The sequence below is a fragment of the Phodopus roborovskii genome, unplaced genomic scaffold, assembly GCF_943737965.1.
Source record: "Phodopus roborovskii unplaced genomic scaffold, PHOROB, whole genome shotgun sequence".
Classification (NCBI taxonomy): domain Eukaryota; kingdom Metazoa; phylum Chordata; class Mammalia; order Rodentia; family Cricetidae; genus Phodopus; species Phodopus roborovskii.
Window position 1 is genome coordinate 19977852 of NW_026125281.1, and position 27820 is coordinate 20005671.

Below are 27820 nucleotides of genomic sequence, written 5' to 3' on the forward strand. Positions count from 1 at the left end.
GTAACCCAGGTGGTCCTTGAATTCACTTGCTCAATCCCCAGCTTTGAGGAGTGCTGGCATTATAGGTATACATCCCTTGTGGATTACTTATTGTATATTCTATAAGGCAGTTTTGACACAAAAGATGAAAAACAGCAATGGATCGCGTAAAAAGAAACCAGGGCAGGCATCATTCTGGATGCTAAGATGATCACTAATTGTAGCTATCGTATGCTTTCCAGGAAACTGTCAGGGGAAACTAGGTCCAAATCAACAGAAAGTTAAATCAGGACAGGTTTTTGATTTTATGAAAAAGCTTCAAGAAACTAATACTACTGTGTTAACAGATGACATTTGATGATACAAGAGCTGAAGAGCAAAGGCCAGCACAAGGACTCTGAATCGCCTGTGTATAGCATTGGTCCTACAATCCTAACACCCAACATGAGGTCATGAGATTGATCACCAGCATGATGTTGCTAGAAGCAGGGTGCTTCCCGCCCTCCCCTCCCCTCCACCATCCTCCCCCCTGAATTGCTCCCTCCCATGAACATGTCTTTACAACCATGGGAAAGAAAGAGAAGAGAGAAGAAAAATAAAATATTTCCTTTTATTTTCTTAGGCACACGAGTGATGTGGGATACCAATTTCCAAGACATTATACTGTTTCACTGTTGGAATTCTCTACTGTGAATCCCAAGCACCTTTGAGAACAGCTTGCAGCAATCCCTCTGATGTTCCGATGTACCAAGTTATAATTCAGTTGCAAAGTCAACAGTGTCTGTTCAATGTGTGAGTTTATTTGAACTCCTGAGTTTTAACTATCCCATGAGAGGAAGTCCTCTCCTCATTTAAATGGCTTTTCAGCATAAAGCAATGACCATTAAAATATATATCCTAAATATCTTGTTATAAGAGAAAGCAGAAAACTCTAATCCGAGAAGCCTGATAGTATTACATGGAGTATCCATTCAGAGCCTGGGAGTAGCCTTCGGCTGAAACAAAATCTCAGCACCAAGGCCATCAACCTAGTTACAATTGTTCTCCAGCTTCACAACAAACCTCCTTCTCTTCCTTTTCTGTGGATGGCACACATTTGCCACCCACTAAGGATTTATTTGCACCAATGTGGGGCACACACACACACCCAGTAGCTTTCAAGAACTGGAAAGATAGTCTCCCGGACAACAAATTTAAATTCTAGCAACTTCCCCAGGGAGAGACCAAACAGCCACCACAGGTAAACACATACGATGCTGGGGGGGGGGGGGAGTGTACAGCTCAACCATTTAGCTTGTTTACAGCGAGGGCAAATAAACACTGGCCTTAACAGCTTCGCAGGGAGAACACTGACAGTCACACGTGTGGGCACGGGGGAAAGCCATAGTGGAGCATTAGCAGTTGCTTATAGTGCATCAAGGGTGAGCATGGCTGACCAAATCAATCCAGTCGTTTCCAAACATAAACTCAAATGAACATGCTAGAGACTTGATGATACGACTTTCATCAAGAATATGGATTTCAAGAATTCACAAATCAGATGGTCAAATAAAAATGACACAAAAAGCACAGTAAGGACAGACATGGTTTTAAAGTAATGCAAATCTGTCAAAGTGGCAAACAGAACAAAACCTTCACCAGATATGAAACTAGGTGGGCCCCAAATGACATAACGCGACTCCAGAAGGTAGCTAACCAGTGTGAGAGCGCCTCAACACTTCATTTCCGTGAACACGCACACAAACATACAGATGGCTGGAGGTGACATACACCCAAGTTAAAGCACTGCCGGCCACCGCTGCTGCTAAGCCTAGGTTGCATGGTTAGAAACAAAGTGAACATGGCGTGGCTACGTTGCACAGATTACAGCAAATATGAATATCAATTGGACCCCAGCCACCAGATGCAACAATGGACTGCTCTTTGCTGGGACTCTGGGACAGTATAGCTAGATTAGTATTTTAGAAATGGTCAATCATACTATTATAAAAGATGATGATTTATTATATAAAATTATGATTGGCAGAATACATATTTATTACAAATATCGGGGGAAGTGTCAATATCTGGAAAACTCATTACAAACTACCAAAAGATACTCATTTGGTGAAGTTGTTCAAGTCACAAATGCATTTCAAAATAAATGAATCGTAAAACAAGTATGAAAGAAAACAGTGACCTTAAATATTAAGATTCATTTAACAAAAAATAACTAATGAGAAACACAAGAAAAATGTTGCCAAGTCATACCAAAAAGAATAAATCAAATATTTCCTTTATTCGGGTAGTTAAACTAAACTAAAATTTAAAACTAATTAGACAATGGGGGCTCAAAGTATAGATAGTTATTTTTCTACCAATAACAAAAAGATCTGGAGGCCAGTCGTGCGCTATAGACTAAGTACTTCTCATCACAGTTACTCTGGTCTTCTACTGCTATTCAAAGGCAAAGAAATTTACCATCAGTAAGCGGAGGAAAACAACCTGAACAGGGCAAAATTCTTATATATGAACATGATCAAATTCATCTCTAGGGTAAGACTAGAACAGTCTGTTTGCAAAGGATTACTATAGGTCAGCAGTAACCAGGGCAAAGGTTTTACTGCAAGGAGAAGGCAGGAGAAAGCCAGGAAGTCGGGAAAGCCAGAAAAAGGAAGTACTTAAAAGAAAATGTTACCGTATCTCTACAATCTCATTTGGAACAAATAAAATCAACTGACCATTAAGTTTGCAATTAAACTATTTTAAAAATAAAGCTGATTAACAAATGCACGCCATATGAATCATGTTGGACTATTATATTCTAGAGTCCTAAGTGCTACAAGAAAAAGAATTAAGACAATTTCACATTTCAGAATTCCTGAGTCTCGTCAGGGAAAAGGAATACCAATGCACACCCCCCCCAAAAAAAAATCAGTAACACAGCAGATAACACAAACATGGGCATTTTGTTAATATTATGTTTATAGTTTTAAAGCTGAAGACTATGGGAACAAATATATAAGTACTTTAATGGAACTATAAACATGATTTTAAAGCTTGTTTCTTTTTAACAAGGCCACCTGAATGACAACTTCAGAGACGGTAAGCCCACCATTTTGTAGGAATAAAATACTTATTCAAAGCCTAATTATTGTTATAAAAAGGGAAAATGGTTTAGTAAGAGTGCTATCAGACAGCCCTTTGATGAGGTCTAAAGGGTAAAACCAATATAATCAAATAAGAATGTGGGTTCCACTAAGTGAGTTCCCTTTCGCTTTGCATATTACACAGTGAAAATAAACAGGAATCTTAAGAGCACTTCAGTCCCACAATGTAGGATTTAAGCTTGTATGAAAAAGGAAGGTGTAAAAGGTCCACCATGACATAATGCTTGATAACATACATTCAACTGAAATACATATATTTTCTTACAAGCAAAGAAAATGAAGCCAAGTTGTCCTACAAACAAGGCAACAGCAACACAAAAACAGAAGAAAAACTAAAACTAAAAAAATACAGTTTACCCCTTCTGGGAAGACTGCCTAAGCAAAGAACATCCAACAACGATAACATTGAGAACTGCATCCTTTTCCTCATCTTTAAAGACAGATGCATAACTATTCATGGCTTTATAAATAAAGATACTAAACAGAAAAAAAAATATTTGGGTTATTTCTCTGTTCATAAGTCCCAGCAATAAAACAATTCAATAATACTAAAGTGCAGACCTATAGGCATTACAGGTATAACAAGGGGCAGCCAAAGCTGCGTCTACGTTTACATTTACAGACCCAGAAAATGATTCTTGCTTTTAGAAAATTGTGCAATTTAAAAACTAGTCAGTTTTGTTTGTGCCATAACACGACAGCACTTGCATCTGCCACTGGGTAAGTGACTGTAGGCCTACAGAGCACACGAGGCTGACAATCACAGTTTGTAAGAATCATACAATATTGATTCCACCTCCAGAAAACGTGAGGGTCCTCTTGCTGTAGAAGGAAGGGCCACTGGGATCTGGCTGACTGCCTTTACCCAGGGAGGCTTTCAGTTCCATCTCACATGCTACGACAGCTGCTTTCAATTCCACTTGAGCTCGATGGACGACATAAAACATGAGGCCTATGCTTATAACGATCTGCGAGTGAATAAAAACACAACACCAGTTACCAGCGTCACCTACAAGTAAAGGCCATGGACTCAATAAATATTCTGCAGAAGAATGCTGCACACTCAGGGTCCTGCAAAGTGGGCGGCAGGAAGTCACTCATTTAATGGCTACTTGCCATTAACTGAGCAGCCACTGTTCAATAATGTGGGCATTAGAAAAGTGGGTTTCTAAATACTGTAATTGTTTTGTTTTTTTTTTTTCTCCTAAAGACGTATATTTTCTGAAAAGTGAAAGCAGACTATAATGGCATGTAAAGAAATGGAGGCAACGTTAGGAGAATCTGTGCTGCAGGCTGTGTAAGATGCTAAATTTGTTTAAGGCACGCTGAATTTGGGGTACCTACTAGACACAGAAGCTACAGGAAGGGGCTGAGCAAAATGTGCAGGGCAGAAGACACATACTTTGCACTGGCTCTCTCCAGCGTGCATTCACTTTCTTCCTTAGTCTTATGAAGTATAAAAGGAAAAAAAAAAAGAAAATAAGAAAGAAAGAAAGAAAGGAAGAAAGAAAGAGTTTCTGGTTTATTTAAATAAAAGGAGGCCAGAGGAACAAGCCTTCTATGGAAACCCAAGTGTCTCTCCCACCATTGGCTGGAAAGAAGGCTGGAGTATGGGCAGAAGATCAAGGAGAAGAGATCTGTTACATAGGATGAGGGAGAGGACAATGAAGCTGTGGCGATGTGGGGGACAGCGGGGACACAGGGGAAAGCCTGAACCCATGAACTGCAATGTCGCCCACCTGCTCCGTGGTACCTTTGACCCATATCACATACAAAGCACATCAAACTTGGACCTATGTGGGACTGGAATTCTGGAAGTGAGAATAGGAACATACAATACAGACATGAGGAAGAGGGTTAGACGCCAACGTCTGCATGAGAACAGATACAGGTAATGCTGCCACTTTCCAATGAGCAGGCTCTCCTTGGCTGCTGGCTGTAAAACCCAGACAGCAAATTATTTGCAGCTCATTTCTAGCACAGAAAGAATCTGGCAAGTGTACTTACTCTATTAACCACACCCTGGGCTTCCCTTTCCCTCGCCAGAGTCACCTGCATGACTACTCTCTACCATTTTACGACACAGTGCATTAAATCCTTTGAGACAAAGCGCTGCAACTAACATCAACAGGCCAAACCAAAAAGTGCTTCCATTTTTTTCTATAAATGTCTGAGCTAAGAATTAGGTGCCTTTTCCTTTCTGTAATGTATTATAAGTTTAAATATGCCAGCTCAAACAAAGGGTTTATTAACAAATTACTGGAAAGGAGATGATTCCATAGTTTTAGGAAGTCCTAATGGTTGCACTTGAGTAATTCACAAAGGTGGTATAAAAAGACAAAGTTTGAATAGTGAAAACACTGTGAGCTAGTGAGCAATTTGACTCAAACACAGTATTTTTAAAAAGATACTTCAGATAGACTTCAAATTTCTAGAAAAGAAAAAATGATACATACTATCTTAAGAAACCTTAGGAATGCATTATATGCCAGAATCTTCATTGTACTTTGAAATGAAGACAAGGTGAATAACACAAAATATACACGCTAAATTTAACATTATGTAATTAGAATGTTTGTCCAAGTAAATAAAGCAAGCAAAACAAAATTTCTAAACTTAGATAAAATCTAACTCCATGAATGTAAACTATTGCAAAATTTTTGAAGGCAAAGCTTTCAAACAAAGTCATGATATAGCATTTGACTTGAGATGATTTAAAAAAATGCCTATGAAAAATCTTAATTTATGATTCTTCTTTCTCATTTTTAAGAGGATATTCAATGCATCTCACCAAATTAAAACTATTAAGACAGCATTAGCTCTAAAATGAAACAATTCTTCAACTGTGGTAAGGAAACATTAGACTTAAATTATCAATACAGAGGGGTAGAGCCAGACAACTCTTGGTCTTACACTCACCTGTAAACAAAAGACAAAATATCCACTAACACTTTGTTCTGCGATGACATCTTCCATTGTCCGCAGAGTGGTACCCAGGTAAGAGTTCAGAAGCTGAGTGGGAAGCAGTCCAACTGAAGATGCCGTGAGATAGTTGGGTAAGGAAAGATCAGCAATCTAGAAAGTAGATAAAGGTAACAATCTGTCATCAAGTACAAAGTCACAACATGGCCTCTGTAAGGCTTACCACTGATTTCTCTTCCAGGTAGAGCACACACTGAGTATGGACGAAGCATCCTAACTTATTAACAATTATCAAGGGAATACCCACACACTACTTAAAATGAAATTAATGTTTAAACAAAACTTTGCCTTCCTATTCTATTGCTATTAGAAGGAAAAATGTAGTAACCACTTTTTCTTACCTGTACATAAAATCCACATGCAGATCTAAGTCCCTCTCGTCTTATTAAATAAGCATCAACATTCTTAAGTGGCAATGGGGTTATTATACACGGAAGCAAAGGAACCCTGGAACAGTATACTGCAGGGTTGAGGACCCAAGGAAATATTGTCTATATCACTCTCATTGCAGAAACGGCAGCATTGTATATTTCTTTGTGTCTATAAGATTATTTTTGCTTTCTTGCTATTAAAAAAAATAAGTCTATGTAGGATATTTGCTTAACTAGACAACGATGTATCATATTTATGTTGCAGAATATTACTTTAACTATGTAAAGGTTTTACTTTTATTTATGCTTCATTTGTTCAACAATGTAAGGATGTGTTATATTTGTTTCACCTTGCCGGCCTAAGGTACCTGATTTCTCTAATAAAGAGCTGAGCAGCCAGTGGCTAGGCAGGAGATCAACAGGAGGGGCTGGCTAGCAGAAAGAGTAAGGAGGAGGGGAAAGCTAGGCAAAAGGAGGGAAGGAGAGAAGAGAGACACACCTGGGGCCAGATGACAGGCAGCCGTCAGCCAACCAGACATGAAAAGCAGGACAATAGAATATACAGAAAGAAAGAAGGGTAAAAGCCCCGAGGTAAAACATATATAAAGAGAAATAGGTATGATGGGGGATGTCCTTCTGTATGCTTTGAATATGTTCCTCTTATTGGTTGATGAATAAAGCTGTTTTGGACAGGCAGGATTTAGCCAGGAAGGATTTATCCAGGCAGGAAATTCAAATAGGGATAGAGAAAGGTAGGACACCTGGGCACTTTCCTATAAGCCAAAACCATGCGGAGATACACAGATTAATAAAAATGGGTTAATAATTAAGAGAAAGAGAGCTATCCAATAAGAAGCCTAAGCCATTGGCCAAATGGTTTATAATTAATATAAGCCTCTGTGTGTTTATTTGGAACTAAATGAATGAGGACCAGACCGGACAGAAACTTCCACCTACAAGATTAAACTAGGAGATGAGACCAAGCATTCAGAACTAATAAGTGTCTGTGTCATGATTTAGGAACTGGTTGGTGTCCTAAAAGAAAGCCTGCTACAGAAGTCCACAGTGAATGCATTTGTATATTAACAAGTGGAAGTAGATATACTCCCAAGAATCTAATTTTCAGTGTTCATGGCCTGGGTATTCCTTTCCTCAAATATGAAACAGACTCTAGAAGACAAAATGAGAAATCACTTCCATGATAAGATTATGAAGAGAGGGTTCCCCCCACCCCAACCACGATCTCCCACCCCAGCACACTAGCTGCTGTATTGCAGAAGCAGCTCTGGAGACCCCTGTGTAAAAAAGAACTGATTTCTATAGCCAGAGCTAGCAAAGGCACAAGAGGCCGAGAGCGAGCCTCAGGTGGGAACCCTAAGTGGGCTCTCAGCCAATCAAGCTTCAAGATGGCTACAGGCCTGGCTCACAGCTAACTGGATCACATGCTCCCAACTGGAGAGATTCCTCCTCCACTGACAACACTACTAAGTTCTGATGTGATCAGATAAACAGTAAGTTATATACATCTCAGTTATTCCAGGATAGATCACTAGGAAAGCAACTACTGAAACAGAAAAACCTTATACTACATGCCAATCAATCACAGTGATTTGCATACTGCATCTAACTCATTAACTTTAATAAATGTCAAACTTGTAGCTTGATAAGATAAAAACAAATCTTACCATAATACCATCTTCACTGTGTTTCATTTATACTGATACTCCTTTTTGACAATTTTTAATTTTCACTTAGTTTTATTTCTTCTTACTTGGCCCTTGTTCTCAGATTTTTTTTCTTATTCATAGTGTACTTTACATGGTGAGTACATGCTTTCATCTATTATTATTGGAAAATGTATTAATCATACATTTTCTTATGGTAGTGTCCCCAGACCCTACATTTTAAGACATGGTCTGTCTCGCTATGTCGTTCAGGTGGGCCTCAAATGCCTGGGTTCCAGCTACGCTCCCATCTCAGGCCTTCCCAAGAGGTGCACCACAGTGGCTGGTTCATGGTCATCTCATAAAAACATAAATATATAACCAAATACCATTGTGAGAAAACTCTTTCTTTTACTTTCATAAAGTCTTTTTATGATTCTTTTAATTTTTTATTTTTTTCTGATTAATTTTCCTTTTTAATATTCACCATTATGGGATTCTGGAATTTATTCCTATTAAAGGTAACGGCATGAATTTATTCCTTTCCATTCCTGGCAGCTACTTTAGCAAGCATTACACACTAGATAATCAATAGCTTCTCTATTTGCTTGTGGTTTTATTGTAAATTTCCCACTCCCTTTGAACCCTATTCATTACTCTTAAGAATTACACATACATTCTCATTGCCTATTATAAATTACCCTGTCATTGAAAGAATGAATTAAAATCCATAATGAATCTGGATACAGATGAAAGATCTACACATTCAGTATCCTTATCCAGATTTTTTTTTTCTATAAGTACTCAAATCTTGAATATGTTTTACTGAAGCTTGGCTAAATATTCCATATGCCATGCACTTATTAGCCAAATTCTAATCTTCTATACTATAAGAGTAACGTCACCATACCCCCATTTAAAAAGTCTTGTTTTATAAGAAAATTACCACTCTATTAAATTTTTGAAAATGACTTTTGAGATCTAGTATTTAGCTACCTACAGACAGCTGCTCTGTTAACTACCACACAATAATTGTGTAAATTATAATTTCATTACACCTGAAATAATCTGTAGTCACAAATAAACAGGAGATGCAGCATTGGGATGGAAAGAATATTACTGCAATGAGTTGCTAATTCATTTCATCTATCACTGGGCCAATAACTGTCCAGCAAGATGCCCTGAAACTTGCTCAAAGAGACACAGAATAAGACACAACAATTATCCTTAAAGAAATCACACAACTACCTCAGACACAGAGAGAAAAGGGGCCTTGAGAAGAACTAAATGCATAACACTAAAGGGTAGAGAGGAATCAAAATTGGTTATGGGAATCTAGGCCCAGGAGCAACTTTGTAGAAAAGGAGGCAAAGAGAATGGACACAAACACCTAAGCTTGGGCTTGGCAAGCAAGCCTGGGTTCCATGAGGAAGCAGGTGTTCTGGAAAAAGCATAAACACAGACAATGTGGGAGGGAAAGTACAGACGCATTAATGAAGTTGGCAGTACATTCTGGATTGTTTAGAGACACATGGGAGGGAATCTTGAGCACTAAAGACATAAGAGACACTAAGATGAAAGCTGTTCGCAGACTTGATAAAAAAAGGATCATGACACTCACATAAAAAGAACCAGGTAGTTTACTCACAGAAGAGAGTCCTTCTTTAGGATAAGTGTGTTAAAAAATATACAAATAAAAAACATGGTAAAAATGAGTGATAATAATCCTGTGTGATGGTTTACATGAAATTTATCAAAATTGTATTTAAAATAAATATTGAGGAGGCTGGAGAGGAGGCCAGCAGTTAAGAATGCTTCCTTGCTCTTCCAAGGGACCCAAGTTTGTTTCCTGCATTGGGGTAGTTCCCAAAAGCCTGTAACTTCAGTAACTCCAGTTCTGGGAATTCGATGCCCTCTCCTGGCCTCCAGGAGCACCCACGTACATGCTTAGCATACAGACACACACACATACATATATAAAAAATAAAAACTAGGGGAGGGTGTGAAGAGACAGTTCAGTGGTCTAGAGTATGTATTGCTCTTGCAGGGGACCTAGACTTGGTTTCCATCACCCACATTGGGCAGCTCAGGAATCCAAAGTTCTCTCTGGTCATCCACAGGTATCTGGACTCATGCAAATATCAGTGCGTGCGCGTGCGCGCGTGCGCACACACACACACACACACACACACACAGAGAGAGAGAGAGAGAAATATCTTAAAAAATACTGATGTTACATTCCAAAATGTTCTAATAGGAACTGTCAGTCCAATCTTAAATGTAATGGAATGTCATTGAACAGAACCCATAATTAATATTCAGACAACATCAAAAATATCCAAATGAGAATGAAAACGCATTCCAGGAATCTGAAGACGCTCGGGTACTGCGCAGCGTTAAGTCAAGTTCATCACAATGCGCAGAATGAAGCCCATGGTGGGTAAAGAGTGGCAGCACTTCCACGCATTGTTTCTACAGTTACCTAAGAGAAACAAACGGCAAACCAGATAATCACTCCTATCAGCTTTGCTAGAGTGAACATAACGCAAGCAGTTTCCGAGTTATTAATAACATAACTGAAGATAAGTTCCAAGCTATTTTAGTGTAGACTTTCCAACAAGCCCGAATTCTAGTCAGAAGCTGTATTTTGACAGAACCAGTCTCTGACAAGCTCCTCCCCCACCAAAGCCTTGGTCCACAGAAGTTTAAGTGTCTGCCACCTGCCTTACTTTTCAAGGATCAAACTCTACCAAGGGCACCATTCTCGAACAGGGTTTTACAGGCTCCAGTTTAAAGCACTAAAACTTCCATCATTTTTACAGAGAATAACCTGGCATAGGATTGCTCAAGAGCATAGAGGCAATGTGTTCAAAGACCTCAAATTTTACCCGTAACCCTGAAGGTCTGACAATGCATCGTCCATGCTTATTGTCAGTTACTATTAAGGTATTACATAAATTCTAACTATAGCATATTCAATCATGAATCTCTACAGAGACAAAAGAAATTGAAGCGAATACAGTTTCTGCTTTTCATGCACATGACACAGTCTGTGCTCTTTCTTCGAACATCCCCCAGATAGTTACTGTCAGTGTTTCAGAAAGCTTAAGTTTGCACTCAGGAAAAGCAAAGGTGTTTCAACTGGCTCAAGGGACTGGGGCTCACTTAGGAGAATGCTCACACAGTATGCATGAAGCAGATATCACCCATGTGGGTCTGCACCTGTAACCCCGGCAGGTGTGACCCCGGCAGGTGTGACCCCGGGCTCTGTGATCTCAGGAGCTCATGGCCATCGTCCACTATATAAAGGATTCAAGACAAATGTCTGATACAGGAGATCCTGTCTCAAAACAAACAAAACAAAACCCACCCCAAACAAACAAACAACCCCCCCAGGTATCATTGTCCCTTCTTCAGGTGCTTCTTCATAGCCTCCTTCGTTCCCAGTCTTGACGGCCCATGTTCACAACGTCAGAGTCAGTCTTACAGTAACATCTGCATTTGTGACTACAACTACAAGTAACTTCTAAATGTTTACCCACCACCTGTTCAGATTCCCCCACTTAGTAAGGACTGAAGCCTACAGAAAGCTCTTTAAAACGCAAATCTAAAGTCAGTTCTGGCCTGTGGCTCTCAAAACAGAGAAGTTCCTCAGTGTCACCTCCCTTTGGGTCTCAGGGCTCCCACCATGTGTCCATGCTCTTAGCTCGTCACACACTCTTTGCTCCTGGAAGGGTACCCAGGCTTCTCCTCACTCCCTGACTAGAGCAACTGTCATTCACTGCACAGTTAAAGATTGCTCTAGGAAATTCTGATACCCAAAGACAACATTTAAGAAGTGCTTCTGGAAAGTGTGATGTCAGTCCTTGTCCTCACACTGGACAGCAACATGAGGTCTCACAATTCATTTGACCCTGGCCCAGACTAAATTTTGTGAGGGAAGAAACCCACCTACTGTTTTCTTTGTGCTCCAAAACCATTATACAAAATATCTAATATATATTATCTGTAAATACATGCTGATTGGAGGCCAATTGTATCAACCTCAAAACTGACTTGTTTACAAATATGGAAACAATAAAGGTTGATATTTACAAACAGCCTGAGATTAAAAACAAAACAACAACAACAGCAAACAACAAAACTCTACTAGTAATGAGCTATCGAGAAAGCCATGCCCTAGCATACTGAAAACATTTACCACCAACAGAATTTATACCATATGCCCAGTCTCCACTGGAATGTCCAAGCCTTAGGACTTCAAGCTTTGACTAGAACAGTGACAGCACACAGTAGTCCACTGCTGGGTGGATCCTGAACGGAAACTAACACAGTAACCTCTGGGTCAAAAATGAGATACTCTGGTTAGGTGACAACCTTGATATTCCTGAGAAAAATCTTGTTAGAAAAAGGACTCTGGGGGACCCCACCCTATCAGATAGAGGGTTTCAGAACAAAGGGGATCTACTGACAGAAATGGCTTGGTCATCTGATACAAAATCCACCTTCACATATACAAACCTGGTCAACTCCACATTTCAAACAGTCTCCAAATTACATACTCTTTGTAACAAATACATTTTGTAAAGAGGAAAAAAACAAAAACCAGTTAAAAGAGCTTTCAGGTTTCTCACTTTGCTATTCCTCTTTAGTCCAGGCAGGGACACTCACACTGCTACGAGCTACAGATAAAGATGTGTAAACTTAAGCCTATACATGACAGAGACACCAGAGAAGCAGATTAGACGACTGCTGAGCATCAAAAGAGAAAAGAGCTTCAAGGAAATCATGAACAGCCAGTTGTCTTCAGTGAAACAGGAAGGTCTGAGGATGTGAGCTAAGATACTATCTATATGCCAATGTGCTCATCCTATCCAGCCCTTCGGAGTTAGACACCAACTTCCCCAAAGTGGACTATCTACTCTATTTCTGTCTGTAATACATGTGCAGCAAATCAGTGTATTTTCAAAGATAAACAAATGATGATGTAAATAAAATACTATCTAAGGACACGTATCACAATCTATTATCTTTATGCTAGTTTGTGACTGTATTCATAGAACAGACCAAGAATGTGAAGTAACCAAGACATTTTTATAAAACGTGATCCCACTACATTCTTCAGAAAAAAAAAAAAAAAAAAAAAAAGAAAATGTTACCCCACTGCTGAAAACACCCGCCTTGAAAAGAGCAAAATCTGAGACCATCTGAAGGAAGACAACTGGAGGCCAGATTCATCGTGACCACACGGTAGGCGACACAGAACAAGAAGTCCCCAGAGTCCGAAGTTATTTATTACATTTATGGCTTTGGACAGACTTGCCAAAACAGTTTTAATAAATTAACTGTAACAAATGAAAATTTAGCTGGGAATAAAAACACTAAAAGAAACTCTTCTCTATTGATGTTTACTAAGGATCAGGACAAACAAATAGGCCGAATAGATGTTTATTCAGGGAGAAATAACTCACAACATAGACAGATGAACACCAGCGGGTTCCTGGTCCCAAGGATGCCTCCCAATGTTCTCCTGTCCCTGTGCTGCAAGCAAGAGCTTTCCGTTCCCAGAGCCCCCTCCTCAGACTTAGTTCCCCCAGGTCACATCTGCCCCTGTCTCCGCCCCAATGGTCAGTGCCACAGGTGGGGACAAAGTGAATATCTCAGTACAATCCCCCTTTTAGTCTAAAGAAAAGATTTAGGTTTGATACAAAACTATACGCAAAACAGTGAGCATAACAAGTATGCTCTAAGAAAAGGGAAATTGAGAACATACAAACTTAAGACCTAACTATCTAGTCCTAGGGTGAAGTCGAAATGGGGTTTACAATAGAGTTGTCCTAAGCTGGAGAGCTTAAGTCTAGTACCTAATATATCTAACTAGGAAGAGAGAATAATAGTTGTGATAGTTTAATCTTTAACCTCATCAAAGACCCGAGAAGGAAAATAGCAATACTAGTGTAGACACGAAGTGTGGACAGGCAACTTTCAAATGGTGCAGCGAGGACAGAAACAGCAGGCTACCTGGACAGTCTCCCAAGGTCTCACAGAAACATTGGTGCAGCCAGTTTTGGCTAAGGCCTAGAGTACCTGACAGACCACAACAACAGTAGGGAGGTAGAAAGGCTGTCTTACCCTGACTTGGCAGGGTTCAGCAGTCTTCTATGTTTGTCTCCTGCAAGCACATAGGACTGCATGTCCAAATCAGTGGTCGAGGTAGGGGTAGTTCTTTGCCCAAGAGGCCATAGCTGAAGCAAGGATGGACTCCAGAAGGAGCAACAACAGTGTCCAACATTTTTCAGGAGAGTGCATGGTGCTGTCAGGAGCAACAGTGTCTCATGTCAACGGAGTACTAATATTAAAACGTTTAAATACCATGTTCTGCAGGTCTATGAAGTCTTTGAAGATTAAGCATCTATGTCCGACTAATCTCATAGGTATAGGAAACATGGGTGAAGTATCAAGGGTAGTTATGTCTGCTTTAAATTATAATAGCATCTTTGGCTGTCAGTATTCCAGTCAGTATAGGCTCCCTAGTCTCTCACTCAGAATAAATCAAATAAACAAGCAAAGACCTTCTTTGACTGCTTCTAGCCTTCTAAGAGTCCATACAAACAACCACAGTGATGAAAGCTGGGTAGTGTCCAGTCCTTTAAGGTATCCCATGGAGACACAGTCCGTTTCCTTATTTTTATTGTTTCCACTTTACACACAACACATACTTCTACTTAAACTGTTTCGCCGAAAGGATGAGACATATCTGAGAACTCACAGGCCTCTTTCCAATGGCACCAGGAGTGGTGGAGGCCTACAAAGCAGCAATGGCTAAATTTTTCCTGTGAAGTATGAAGCAGTAAATGTTTTAGACTGTGCAGGCACAGGGTCTATCTCAACAACTGCACTTTGCTGCCTTTTCTAAAATAAAGCAGGCCAACCTACAAATAACACACATATGATGCGCAGATGCCCAAATCTGAGTTTTATAGAGTGTTCATGCACATGAAATACTATGCACCACCTGCACTGTGGTAGTTTGCTGACCCTTGGTTTGATAGCTGACTCCGCTCTGCAGAGCCCTGAACGACATCTGACAGGCAGTAGGTCCACGATGCTTGATACATAGGGCCCATAAGGGCAGCAGACCTCGGAGGAAGCCAGTGCTTCTTCACGGACACTGAAACAGGCACTAGCTGGGGCAAGTTACGTCACCACTCTGTGCTTCAATGGTCTCAGCCCTAAGATGAAGATTAATGTGAGTATGAAAAAAAGTAATGTGTACAGAAGAGAATGGTGCCCAGTATTTCATATAGACAATGGAGAAATTGCTAAAAGTTTACAAATAAGCTTCATGTCCTAATTTTGGGATGTGGAGAACAGAAAGAAATAGCAAATATTAGCAAACTGTAATGCATCACAGCTTTGTAGCAGATATTATTAAACATGATTTACAGCACAATGTCTCAAAAGAGTAACCATGACTTCTCAGGATGACTAAGTGAATGTTAGAGCCAAGTCTGATTTAAGATTGTGACATTTGTCCTTTATGAAGCACTACCTCTTAAGGTCAACGTGTCTCCTACAACTACCGTGATGGAAACTAAGGGACATGGCGCATGCCAGTCTGCTCTGGATGTGAGAAGTGGTGCACAGCATACAAGGCAATTGTGCACACTACAATTCATGCTCCTTTTAATATTTACGGTGGAAGAAAATAAATTCCCATGTCCATTTGTTTGAGAGAAGGAATCTACAGGAGTTTTTGACTTTGTATTCTTTGTCTTTGACTAAGGCAGAAATGATTTTTTTATAGGAACCCCAATGGCATGGTTTTACATCAGGCCCCTTTGGTTTGGAAATACTATGATGAATTTCATTACTCATACAACGGTCGTGGACACTTGGGGGATCAAGAGCACCTGTTAGTGGAAATATCCTTGAAATGCAGGTCTCCGGGGCCTCACAGAGTGGATTATTGCGAGGACAGTTCACTGTTTATTAACTGAAGGGTGAGAAGTCAGGACAGATTTCTCAAAGCATTTCTTCTAGATTTCCCTCCTTAAGAATGTTATCTCCTATACCTATTAGCAACAGTCCCTCTTTACTGATCCGAGTTCCTTTCAACTGGAAATTGAGGAAAGCGAAACCGGGGGTTTCTAGTAGAGGTAGGACTTCATTCCCTAAATGTACGCAGTGTCTACTTCTAAGGGTGCCAAGGATGAAATAAATGCAGACATCAACTGGTGCATGGCAACTTACTAACTATAAATGGTAAAGAGAGGAATTAGTTCAAGGGTAGGTCGGAAGCATCCTCAGAGAAAAGAAAACTGACTGAGGCATTCACAGATGGAGATAACCAGGTCACATTTGCACTACAGTTATCTTTTACATAAAGATAGGAGAAGCAGGAAGCAAGAATACCTGGTTGAGGCAGAGGTTTTGGAATCAGAGAAGAGGATGAACTGAGGTGTCAGGAGGCAAACCCCACAGGACTTAGACAATGACACCTGAGCGTGTGTAAGGTGTGCCACGTACCAGAGACATTGAGACATCACTAGGTGTCCCACCCCTCTCCTGCCGCCACATCCGTCACTCCTATGAGGTTAGCTATGACCACGCAACTTGTTTAGGCCAGGGAAATGAGCTCCACCGCAATGGACACTTGGACGCCCAGAATTAATTTACTATTCTCAGCCAAGTGCACGGCAATACAACTTGTATTTGGACCTAGTCATTTTTCAAAGTCCTGATACAGCTTTCATAAGGCTAGTTAAAATGTATGCTCATAGCTCACACTGTAAAGGGCTGAGTACCTGGGAATCTCAATGTGAATTCTAGTTTAGAATCAGACTGGGCAAACTCAGTCATCCAGTCCCTTTAAAAGTCAAGCCAAAACTGGGTACAGGGACTCATGCAAGGTGACAGGCAACTTGCTCATGTCTATGACCATGTGACTTGTACAGTCTAGGAAAAAATACAACTACAAGGGACACTTTAAAGTACAAAATGCAGTTTTGTATTCACAGTGACCAAGTGCAAGGTAATGGCTTTGCCAGACCAAACCCCCAAATCACAACAACATAAGGCTGTGGGTCCCTGTCCCCAAAATGAAGTTTGATCTACACCTGTATACAGCACAAGTGAACCTTTGCTTTTAGCCTACTGAGTAATGGTGGTTGTCACTGCAGCCTAATTGAGCTACCATGAACAATCTAGTAAAAGCGTACAGTCATCTCAGATGTGTGTCCAGTCAGGAGCTGTACTTAGCAACAGGCAAGCTGTTAAGTGCAGTGAGACCTGCAGATGTAAGATTCACCAAAGGTTGTGAGGAGGGAGATGTTTCACCTGTTCCCAAGAAAAAATGATGGGAAAAAAAAAAAAGTAAATACAGACTTGAAGAATTGAATTTATATTTCTTTTAGCTTAAGCTAGGATTCTGAATGTCAAATGTTGTGTGTCACTTGCTAATCTCTTTCTAGCACATAAGAATTAAAGAAATATGGTAAATAACTAAAAGCAAAGCCTGGTTTCGTATCCCATATACTCAACTTTTATGACTGGCTTCTGCCTCAAAAATATAACTACCTTGACCACCAACAAAAGTATGAGTCAGGTAAAATAACGCCTCCAAAGCATGGCGTAATAGGTATGCAAGACTCTGTAGCATGTTACAAACGAGGAAGCATGGAGTTCACACAGCGGGAACCAAGCGAAGACTATTTTCAAAACCTGTGATTTGCATGACCTTTATACCTAACTTCCTCTTTGAGCTAAATATTTTATTCATGGTCATCGAGTAAATAAGAGAATAGCTTCAGCTGGAGTGGGGAGGGGTACTTCCTAAGGTTTGATTCATATGGAGAAAAGTAGAAAACAGAGGAAGCATGCCGGGTAGAAATGATGGGTATGAGGCCAAGGGGGTGGAGACGGAATGAAGTTCTAGAAGGCAAAAGGGAAAATGGGGATAAAGCCAACATCACCCTATCCTTTGTATTGCTAAGCAAACACCACCAAAGGCTTCTCCTGCTAGAAACCAGCTTAGAGGATGCAGATTGGCAGACGTTATGTAGTGGCTTCCTGACCCGTCCTGCTTGTTTGTGCTTGAGAATTTTATAGCAGCAGACATCGCAACAGCTGATTGCATTTAAACTGAAGCTCTGTCTCAGGTAGTGACTCTACAAGCTCCAAGATAAGCGAGGCTTTGTTTCCTTCTTTCTTCCTTCCTTTCCTCTTTCCTTCCTTCCTTTCTTTCTAAACCGATAATACCCTCTTCAATAGAAACGTGTCTTCTGTTTCTCCTGATCCAGTAATGCCAAAACTACATATTGAGTAATCTTAAACTATTTCCAATATAAAGTACTTCTTACAAATTTAATATGTAAGAGACATTAGGACAGGAAAAAGTAAAATGTCATCCTCAATATCCATGACTTTATTAGGGACTAAATGTTCCATAGGAAAAACAGAGGCTGAGGCTCTATCTAGGTCATAGTTCAAAGTTTGACTCCACCACTTACTGCCAGGTGACCAGACAGTAGGAGCAGAGAGAGCAAACAGCGGACAAAAATTCAACTTGTGTTTGCAAGGCAGACTCTGCTGCATACATTTATCTTATGGAATCCCAGCCGTCTACCAAACACAGTCCAATACTTGCCTCATTTGCAAACAGAGATGAAGGTGCAGAAAGAATACACAACGCAGCCCAAGTCAGCAGACACGACAGCAGTACTACAGAATACCAGCCCAGTGTTCTCATCTGTTGCAGGCAACAATTGTTGGATGTGTACAGAAACTTCCACCAGCTGAGGAACGGCAGATACCGGAAAGAGCCTAGACTAGCAGTTAGCATGTTCTGTGTGGATAAGGAAGATGCAGGATGTGCTGGAGATAGGACAAACTATCGGAACAAAACTATACAGGATCCTGAGCCCCAGTCACTTTTCAAAGTCTTGGCACCACTGATGTACTCTAAGGCTGATGAAAATTTAGGTTCCTATTTCACAATGTGGAATGGTAGAAGCTGAAAGGCGGAGGCCAAATCACTGCTGGATCTCAGCACTTCCTGCAGTTCCCTATTAGGTGAAGGGCTGAATACCTGGGAATCTCAGGTGTGAACTCAGCTCAGAATCCCCAAACAAACGAACAAACGTGGGAAACTCAGGCATTATGTCCCTTTATGTCAAAGCAAGTCAAAACTGGAGATGGGGATTCCCACTTCTACTCCAGGTATCCTCAACTAAGGGGGTGGAGGCAGGAGACTCACTGCCAGTCTGAGGCCAGCCTGAGCTAGAGTTATACTCAGGACAAAACAAAGTCAGATAGGTTTAATCATATGTTCTAAGCGGCAAAGTTTCCCATCAAGTGGTCCCTACCTCACCAGCAGTGTTTCTACCTTACACCAGGTGTACGGCAGCTACAGGGACCTACACAAAATAAGCAGAACGTATCAGAACGTATCAACACAAGACCATGAGTCTTTACATGGAGGAAGAAAAGTGGATGCTCATTTTGTTTTATTAGACTTCAAAATAGAAATCTAAAGAAAGATAAACAGGATTCTTAGCTTTTGCACAGTATTACAGCAAATTACTTTCAAGAATTACAAATCTAGGAAACTCCAAGAACTGGAGTGTACTGCTGTCTCCTCTACTGCTAAAACAAAAGCGGCCCTCAGCCCCAAGTAACCAGATGCGTGAATCAAAACCCGGATGCATCAATGAAGGGCAGAGAGTAAGCTAGGGAGGTCGAGTGATAAAGCCTCACTGCTTGGTAGCTGCCAAGGCTGTTTCTGACACGCAAAAGCAACAGAACACTTACCTTTGCGCGATCCCCCGACCCAAGTTTAAAGGATACTTCATTTACCAAACTCATACACAAACACACGCGCCCAGAGAAACAGTTCTTTATCGGGTCTTTCAAGGGGCTGTGTTATATGCAATTGTAAGATTACTTTCTCAGGGTACCAAAACAAAACATGACAATGACTCCTCTGCTGGGTAATATGTGATGGGGCGCCTCCCAGGGTGGTCACAAGGCCGCCGCTGGAAGGCAGATGTCGGGAAGATGGGCAGGCCCGAGGGACCCCACTTACCGAAAACACTGCATTCTGAAGCCCAAAAGGTATGGGAGTCAGCCGGGCCAGCGCCACCACCTTCAGGCCGCTTCCCCCCTCCACGACGCGGATAACGGCGCTCAGCTTGTCGCTGCTCTGGATCCTGGCGGCCACCCAGGCGGTGAGCAGCCGCTTGCAGACCACATGAGCGATGAAGGTGCCGATGAGGACGCCCACTACCATGAGCCCCATGCCTAGCACGAAGCCATACAGGTAGCCGGCCGCCACGTTGAGCACGATGTAGCCCCAGCCACAGGGGAAGGAGACCACGATGAAGCCCACGACGAAGAGCAGGACACCGAGCAGCGAGTCGAGGCTCTCCACCCAGAGCAGGAGGTGCTGCAGGTAGCGGCGGGCCAGGGCCAGGGAAGCGAAGCACAGGGCGGCCAGCACGCACACCAGCGCGAGGCTCCGGCACCAACAGGTGCTGCCGAGGCAGCAGCACCGCCAGTTTCTCACCTCGGCCACCCCGACCACCACGCAGCCGCTCCCCGGGCCGCCCGCCAACGCCCCGGCAGGCGCCGGCAAGTCCGAGGCCGCGGGCGGACCGTGGCGCTCCAGATAGGCGCCGAGCAGGGCGCCCGAGGCCGCCGCCGCCGCCGCCGCCGCGCTGGCCCCGCCCCCGCGGGGAAGGCGGTCCTCGGGGCAGTCCCCGCCCGCCGTCCGCTCCGGTGCCCAGCGGCCCGGCTGCTCCGCGCCGCCCAGCCGATCGGAGTGCTGCAAGGCCCGGGGCAGCGTGTGGAGCAGGCTCCCGCCGGGACTCCGCATGCCTGGGCCTCAGCCGGCCAGCGTCTCCGCTCCCGCCGCGTCCGCCCGCCAGCCGCCTTCCATGGCACCGCGCACGCCCGGCCTCAGCTGCCTGCGGTCCCCGCTCGCGGCGAGGGAACGGCCGGGGAAGGGCGGCGAGTGGCGGAGGCGAAGCGGTCCCGCCGGGAGTCGGGCGACTCTGGACCCCCCGCCCGCAGGGCCCGCCCCTTTGGGTCCGAGGGGCGGGGCGCGCGCAGAGGGGCGGAGCCGTAGCTGGACGGTCGGCCACGCCTCCGTGACGCCTGTCCCGGGCCGCGATGAGGGAGTGGCGCGGTGTCCGGGTCTCTGGGGCGACGGAGGCCTCGGCTGCCCGGGCGAATGACTCGGGCCGAGGGAGGCCGCGGGAAGCGGAAAGGGGACCCCGGGCTGCGCGCTCCCCGCGCCCACGAGCGCGCGCGTGCCTGCGTGTCAAAGACCCTTGGCCGCAGCTGCTGGCACCTCTGGCCTGCCCAGTGCCTTCTTAGCGGTTTCCGAAGTGGCCCCTCCTGCGAGCTGGCAGCGCTGAGGCTCACGACCGAGGCTGTCTGGCTGCTTTAGGGGAGGAGTCAGTTCAGTTCAGTTCAGAGGGTAGACGTGCCTTCCCAGATAGCAAGGTCTCCCAATGTGTTCTAGGCAACTTGACCGTTTGGGAGCCCAGGGAATTGATTGTGGAGTGCTACTCTCCAGAGAATGCCTCTCTCAGTCCCCAGTCCTTTACTGAGTGCCTAGCACTGTGCGGGGGACAGTGGAAAAGACCCCCGGAAGACCTTTGTTAAGGGTTCCTTTCCACTGCCTATAGACTGATGGCTGATGCAATGCTAGAACAAGGTAAGGAAGGAGTCAAGGATGCAGAGGATCCTGTCTGGAGTTCTTATTTGAGGTGGTATGTAGATAGGGATCCACAGATTAAAGGAAAATATTACAACTGAAAAAAAAAAAAAAAACACTAAGGTTGATTCATGAGAGTTGAGCTGCCCAAAATGCCATCCAAATGTGGCATTCCAGTAGATGGTTGAAAATGTGAATACGGAATTGACAAGAGTTATCACTCCTAGAAATGCTGACATTGGTATAGAGGCAGCAATCAAAATCATGGTTATGGGTAAGTGACTATCCCATTTTCTTCTCGGTAGGCTGGCTTGTCTGTCCAGACCTTATGTTTGGGTCAATCTTGACATATTTTTGCCAGTGACTTGGGACTAGCTTCTAGATGCTGATAAAAACCTTCCAAAATCCTTTCAGTCTGTGCCATGCCAATTACAGTTTTCTAGACTGAGCTCTGTGAGTCTTCATCTTGGGAAGGAAGATGAAGAATAAATATCCCAATTCGTGATGCAAATGTAGAGTGAGGAGAAAAAACCACTGACACGTGAGAGTTTTATTTCAAGGGCTAGTCTTTTTCACTTCTGAGTGGTGTCAATGAGAACAGGTCTAAGAAACGAAACCACGAAACATTGTTATGCTTCTTAGACCCTTGTGAAGAGACTCTGGAAGACCGCCTCAATATTATTTAATAATAATAGTAATGATAGTAACTGTCATCATTATTATTAAGAACCCCTATTTCCTGCTCTCATCCCTGCCTTACTCCCATACCAACTCCATAAGTAAGTGTTGAGTTCGTCTCCAGTTCACATTGTGGACAACTGTAATACAGACACGAGTTCTGAGCCAGCTCATGGTCTACCAGCCGGCCTGGATGGGCCAAACTTGGATCATGAGTCCTTCCCTGCCTACACAGTGCTGAGCCTATCCGAGATATTATCTGCCTCCAGGACCCATAGTGCTTTGGCCATCACAGTGTAAACTGCAATGGAGCATTTCCACTCTTCCCCCACTGGGATTTATTTTTCGTAGAATTGTGAAAATTATATGTTACAACTGGAAATGAAGCATGCGTTAGTCCACACAAGATCAGCCTAACTCCAATATGGAAATATAGCAAATCTTTCCCTGACCTACAAAGGTGTTTATGACGTCACCTGCTGCCACTCCTACCTTCCTACCTCATCACCCCTTGCCCTTTCACACACTAGCACCTGGCCTCCTCTCTACTCTCTTGTGCGGGCAAGTTTCCTACTTCAGATTGTTCACATTCTATTCCTCTTGGGTGAACAATCTTCCCTTGTCTCTTAGTAAGCCCAGTCCCTCCCCCGCCTTTTTTCCCCCCTACTAATATTAAGCTCTACCGGCTTCTACTCAGAGATGACATCTGTGATGACTTTTATTTGAAGGACAAGTCTGCCTCCCAAAGAGTCGGGTACTTCCTACTTTCCTCCTAGCACAACCCCTACCTGGCACTGTCTTGTGTGCTGAATTGTTCACATCAGTCTTCCCCAAGTGAAGGCACTGTGAACGTTGCCATTGTTACTGTCTTGTGATTCCCAATAACCCAGCTTTTAAGAATACAAGAGAGAATCTGTATCTTTAATAAGTTAATTTATTTTGTTTGTTTATTGTCATTAAGTTAACATCCAAGGAATGTGTTTCATTATGGAATTTTAATAATGTGTTTTTATTTGCCACCTTCTATTGTCTTCTGCCCCATAACCTACTCTTAATAGTCCCCTTCCCTGTGACGCCTTAATAATTCTCCCTTGCATTCATGTAACAATTCATATATTCTATAAGCATCTCTCTTTCACCCCTCCCTGATTCCCTCATACTTCTCACTCTCAAGTTTCAACACACACACACACACACACACACACACACACACACACACACACACACGTTTTGCATAGTCAGTACATGCAGTATTAGTCTTTAAGTCTGGCTTATTTTGCTTTATACAATGTGCTCCATCTTTCCTCTTTCTACAGTGTCATAGCTTCAGCTTTCGTTAGAACTGAATAAAATTCCCTTATGTATATCTATTACATATGTGTCCCATTTCCTTTACCCATTAATTTGCTGGTAGGTGTCCAGGGTGGTTCCATTTCTTAGCAACCATTAATGTGAATATGTAAGTACAGTAAGGACCTTTAAGTGTGTACACCCAGGATTTTTTTGTTTGTTTGTTTCTAGTATAAAGATTATTTGGTTGGTTGTGTTTTTTGTTTGGGTTTTTTTTGTTGTTGTTGTTGTTATTTGCCATTGATTTTTCTTTATTTTTGAAGAACCCTCCATTCTGATTTCCAAATTGGCTGGCAGCTCTCTAGTAGCTCACCCACCAGCAGTGAGTAAGGATTCCATAAGGGTCCCTCTTCCTACATCCTCACCAGCAATTGTTCTCCATTTCCTTGATGAGCACCATTCTACTGCAGTGAGAGAACTCTCAGAATGATTCTAATATACATTTCACGAATGGCAAAGGAAGTTAATGGCCACTTGCGCTTCTTCCTTGGACAACTGTCCATTCAAATCATTAATTCATTTGTTGATCAGAAGATTTGCGAATGTTTAATTTTTCAGTTCTTTATATGTTCTAGAGAGTAACCTTTGTTAATGAAATTTAGCAATGAAGTTTTCCCCCTATTCTGTAGGACTCTGTAGGATTTCTTTTCTGTGTGGATACTTTTTACCTTTTGCATAACTCCACTGTCAGTCCCTAGAGTTACTTCCTTTTCAGAGAGTTCTTGCCTATGGTATATCCAGATGTTCTCTATTTTAAACTGATTTTTCTTCTGGGTAAGAAATGTGGATATAACTTCACATTCAGTTCTCTTGACACCATTTATTGAAGAAGTTGTCATTTTTCCAGTGTATGTTCTTGACGCTTTTATTAACAACTAGGTGGCTATAGCTGTGTATGTGTGTGCTTGCCTATAGGCCGTCTATCCTGGGTTTTTTTTTTGTTTGTTTGTTTGTTTGTTTTTATTTGATTCTGTATTTGGTGTGTTTTAATTGCCGCATGGCTGCATCATAATTTGCTGTATTACTAGTTAGTTAAATATTGTGACACTCTCACTGCCAAATGGAACACATCTCCACACCACAATAGCAACTGTCTAAGACGTTCTTTATGAAAACCTGTACCTGTGTAAAACATGGATTGATGGTTCAATAAAGAAACAAATTTCAAGGCAACCAAAATATGAAGCAAAAGTGGCATTATTAAGACTAGAAAGGTTCTCCCAGATAGAAAGAGTAAGCACATCCAATAGGACAAGTATGGCTTCTCTAAGAAAAAGTCACAATTAGGTTTTAATACAATGGATATATGTTCCAGGATATTTGATTGCACTGTGAAACCCAAGACTGTGCTAATAAAATCAGCATTGGATCAGGTGGAAGAGCTAACAACTGAAAGACCCCAAGAGTTCGGAGCCTGTCAGGGGGAAGGCCCTTGCCCCCAAGAGACGAGACCAGACCCCTGGATGCAAGCACAAGAGGCTGTTTATTGCTTACACAGGTACCTGTGGATGCTTCAGTCTTTGGGGGACTGAGCATGCCGAGGTTAAAACTCAGGCAGTTTATATAGGGTTGGGGTGGCAAGAAGCAGGCTTACAGAAGCAGAAGCACCGTTACAGGGATTTCATTGGTCCATTCAATTAAGGCAATTGGGGTTAACCAAGGACAGAGTTGCTTATTCGGGTTGGGCACAAGGAATACAAAGAATTCAGTTATGACTATCTCAGCACTCTGGTGGTCTCGATAGAATGCTCCCAGGACCTTCTGTTCCCAGATATTGTCCTGCTGACCTTGCTTTGGTTCAAGCTGCAGACCACAGATATCTGGTTGGCGTTGGATAAGAGCAGCACCTGGTTCCCTCCTGTACTTTTCCAATAACTTGACCTTGGCAAATTGGCAAGAGCAGTTCAAACAGGCAATAAGCATAGTGGGGGTCTTTCACAACTAGATGACAGGAATTAGCCATAGAGAGTATGGAGGAGCCAGGAAGATGGATAGAGAGACATACCGGAAGGAGTTGAGAGGGACTTAAGAGTTTCATGGGCTTTTGGGCTTGGGATGGCTGAAGAGACACTCTTCATAATGAATAAAAAGATGAACTTATTTATTCATTTACTCATCCATAAGAATAGAGTCCTATTTTTGTTCTGACTCCCCTCCTCTACCTGGCCACACAGAGACAACTTCTGATCTGCCATTTATGAAGAAGTGACATAGTAACTATTTTACATGCAGCAAGGATAAGTGGACGGTGCGCTTGTATGCCCCCCCCCCTCTGCTGATCCTCCCCAAGGCAGCCAGTCCTAGTTTGAAGTCAGTTTCCATACAGGTCTGAGTAGTGATCAGCACCAGCACAGGATAGAATACGAGTAGTGAAAGGCAATCCGGATAAACATGTCTTCCTAACAAGTTTTCTCTGTGATTTTTGGCATTGGCTGTGTGCCTACCTGGACAGAACTCCTATTTCCCAAGTCTCCAGGTTTCCCCAAACTCTGGTCATGGTTTTCTGTTGTTTTACTATTTCCATATGATACTTCTGGCTTGGCTTGTTGTATTTGTCATGAGTCTCCAGAAGAACAGAACCAGTAAAATATACAGTTATGGAAATATCATCTTAGTGTATGTAATTATGTAATCAGAGGCTAACTAATCCTTGCCTATCCCGGGGAAGACTGGAGAGTAAAGGACAGTGCTAGGTGCTCAGTCCAGGGATGCCTCCAAACAAGGTGGAATAAATGATACAGATCCAATCCAAGGGTTCTCGAATCTCATGTCCTCATGGCAAAGCAGCATCAAGGATAAACCAAGTCAAAACAACATCAAAAATTCACCAAGAGCAGACTATGAACCAGCATGAGTCCCTCCTTCTTTCTACCAGAGTGGTACTTTCTAAATTCAGTATGAATTTTCTTCATTTCTACCCCTAACTTGCCAGTGTTCTACCCTTGAATTAATTGGATCAAGAGACCACTTCCTGAAAATAACACCAGTAGCATAGACACATCTCAGGACAATTAATAAATGGGACCTCCTGAAACTGAGAAGCTTCTATAAGGCAAAGGACGCAGTCAATAAGACGAAGCTGCAGTCCACAGAATGAGAAAAGATATTCACCAACCCCACATCTGACAGAGGGCTGATCTCAAAATATACAAAGAACTCAAGAAGCTAGTCACCAAAACACCAAATAATCCAATTAAAAAGTGGGGTACAGAACTAAGTAGAGAATTATCAATACAGGAATCTAAAATGGCAGAAAGATACTTAAGGAAAGCGCTCAGCATCCTTAGCCATCAGGGAAATGCAAATCAAAACAACTCTGAGATACCATCTTACTCCTGCCAGAATGGCTAAAATTAAAAATACTAAAGACAGTTTATGCTGGAGAGGGTATGGAGAAAGGGAAACACTCCTCCACTGCTGGTAGGAGTGCAAACTCATACAGCCGCATTGGAAATCAGTAAGGTGGTTCTTCAGGAAAGTGGGAATCAGTCTACCACAAGATCCAGCAATTCCACTCCTAAGCATATACCCAAAGGATGCCCTTTCATACAGCAAGGGCATCTGTTCAACTATGTTCATAGCAGCATTGTTTGTAGTAGCCAGAACCTGGTAGCAACCTAGATCCCCTTCAACGGAAGAATGGATGGAGAAAAAAAATGTGGTACATTTGCACAATGGAGTACTACTCAGCAGAAAAATACAATGGAATCTTAAAATTTACAAGCAAATGGATGGAACTAGAAGAAATCATACTGAGTGAGGTAACCCAGTCATAAAAAGACAAACATGGAATGTACTCATTCATATATGGATTTTAGACATAGAGCAAAGGATCACCAGCCTATAATTCACACTGCCAGAGAAGCTAGGAAACAAGGAGGACCCTAAGAGAGACATAGATGGTCCCCCAGAGAAGAAGAAATGGAC

At 42.4% G+C, this 27820-nt stretch overlaps 1 protein-coding gene across 1 annotated transcript; it reads right to left on the minus strand.

Annotated features, from left to right (window-relative positions):
• Positions 1 to 1960: 1960 nt before the first annotated feature.
• Tmem64 (transmembrane protein 64) lies at positions 1961 to 21154 on the minus strand. Its single transcript, XM_051197961.1, has 3 exons — positions 20231 to 21154; positions 6048 to 6203; positions 1961 to 4096 (listed from the first exon to the last, which is right to left on the minus strand). Exons 1-3 carry the CDS (start codon positions 21017 to 21019, stop codon positions 3905 to 3907), a joined length of 1137 nt encoding a protein of 378 aa, XP_051053918.1. The 5' UTR covers positions 21020 to 21154; the 3' UTR covers positions 1961 to 3904.
• Between the last annotated feature and the right edge of the window lie 6666 nt (positions 21155 to 27820).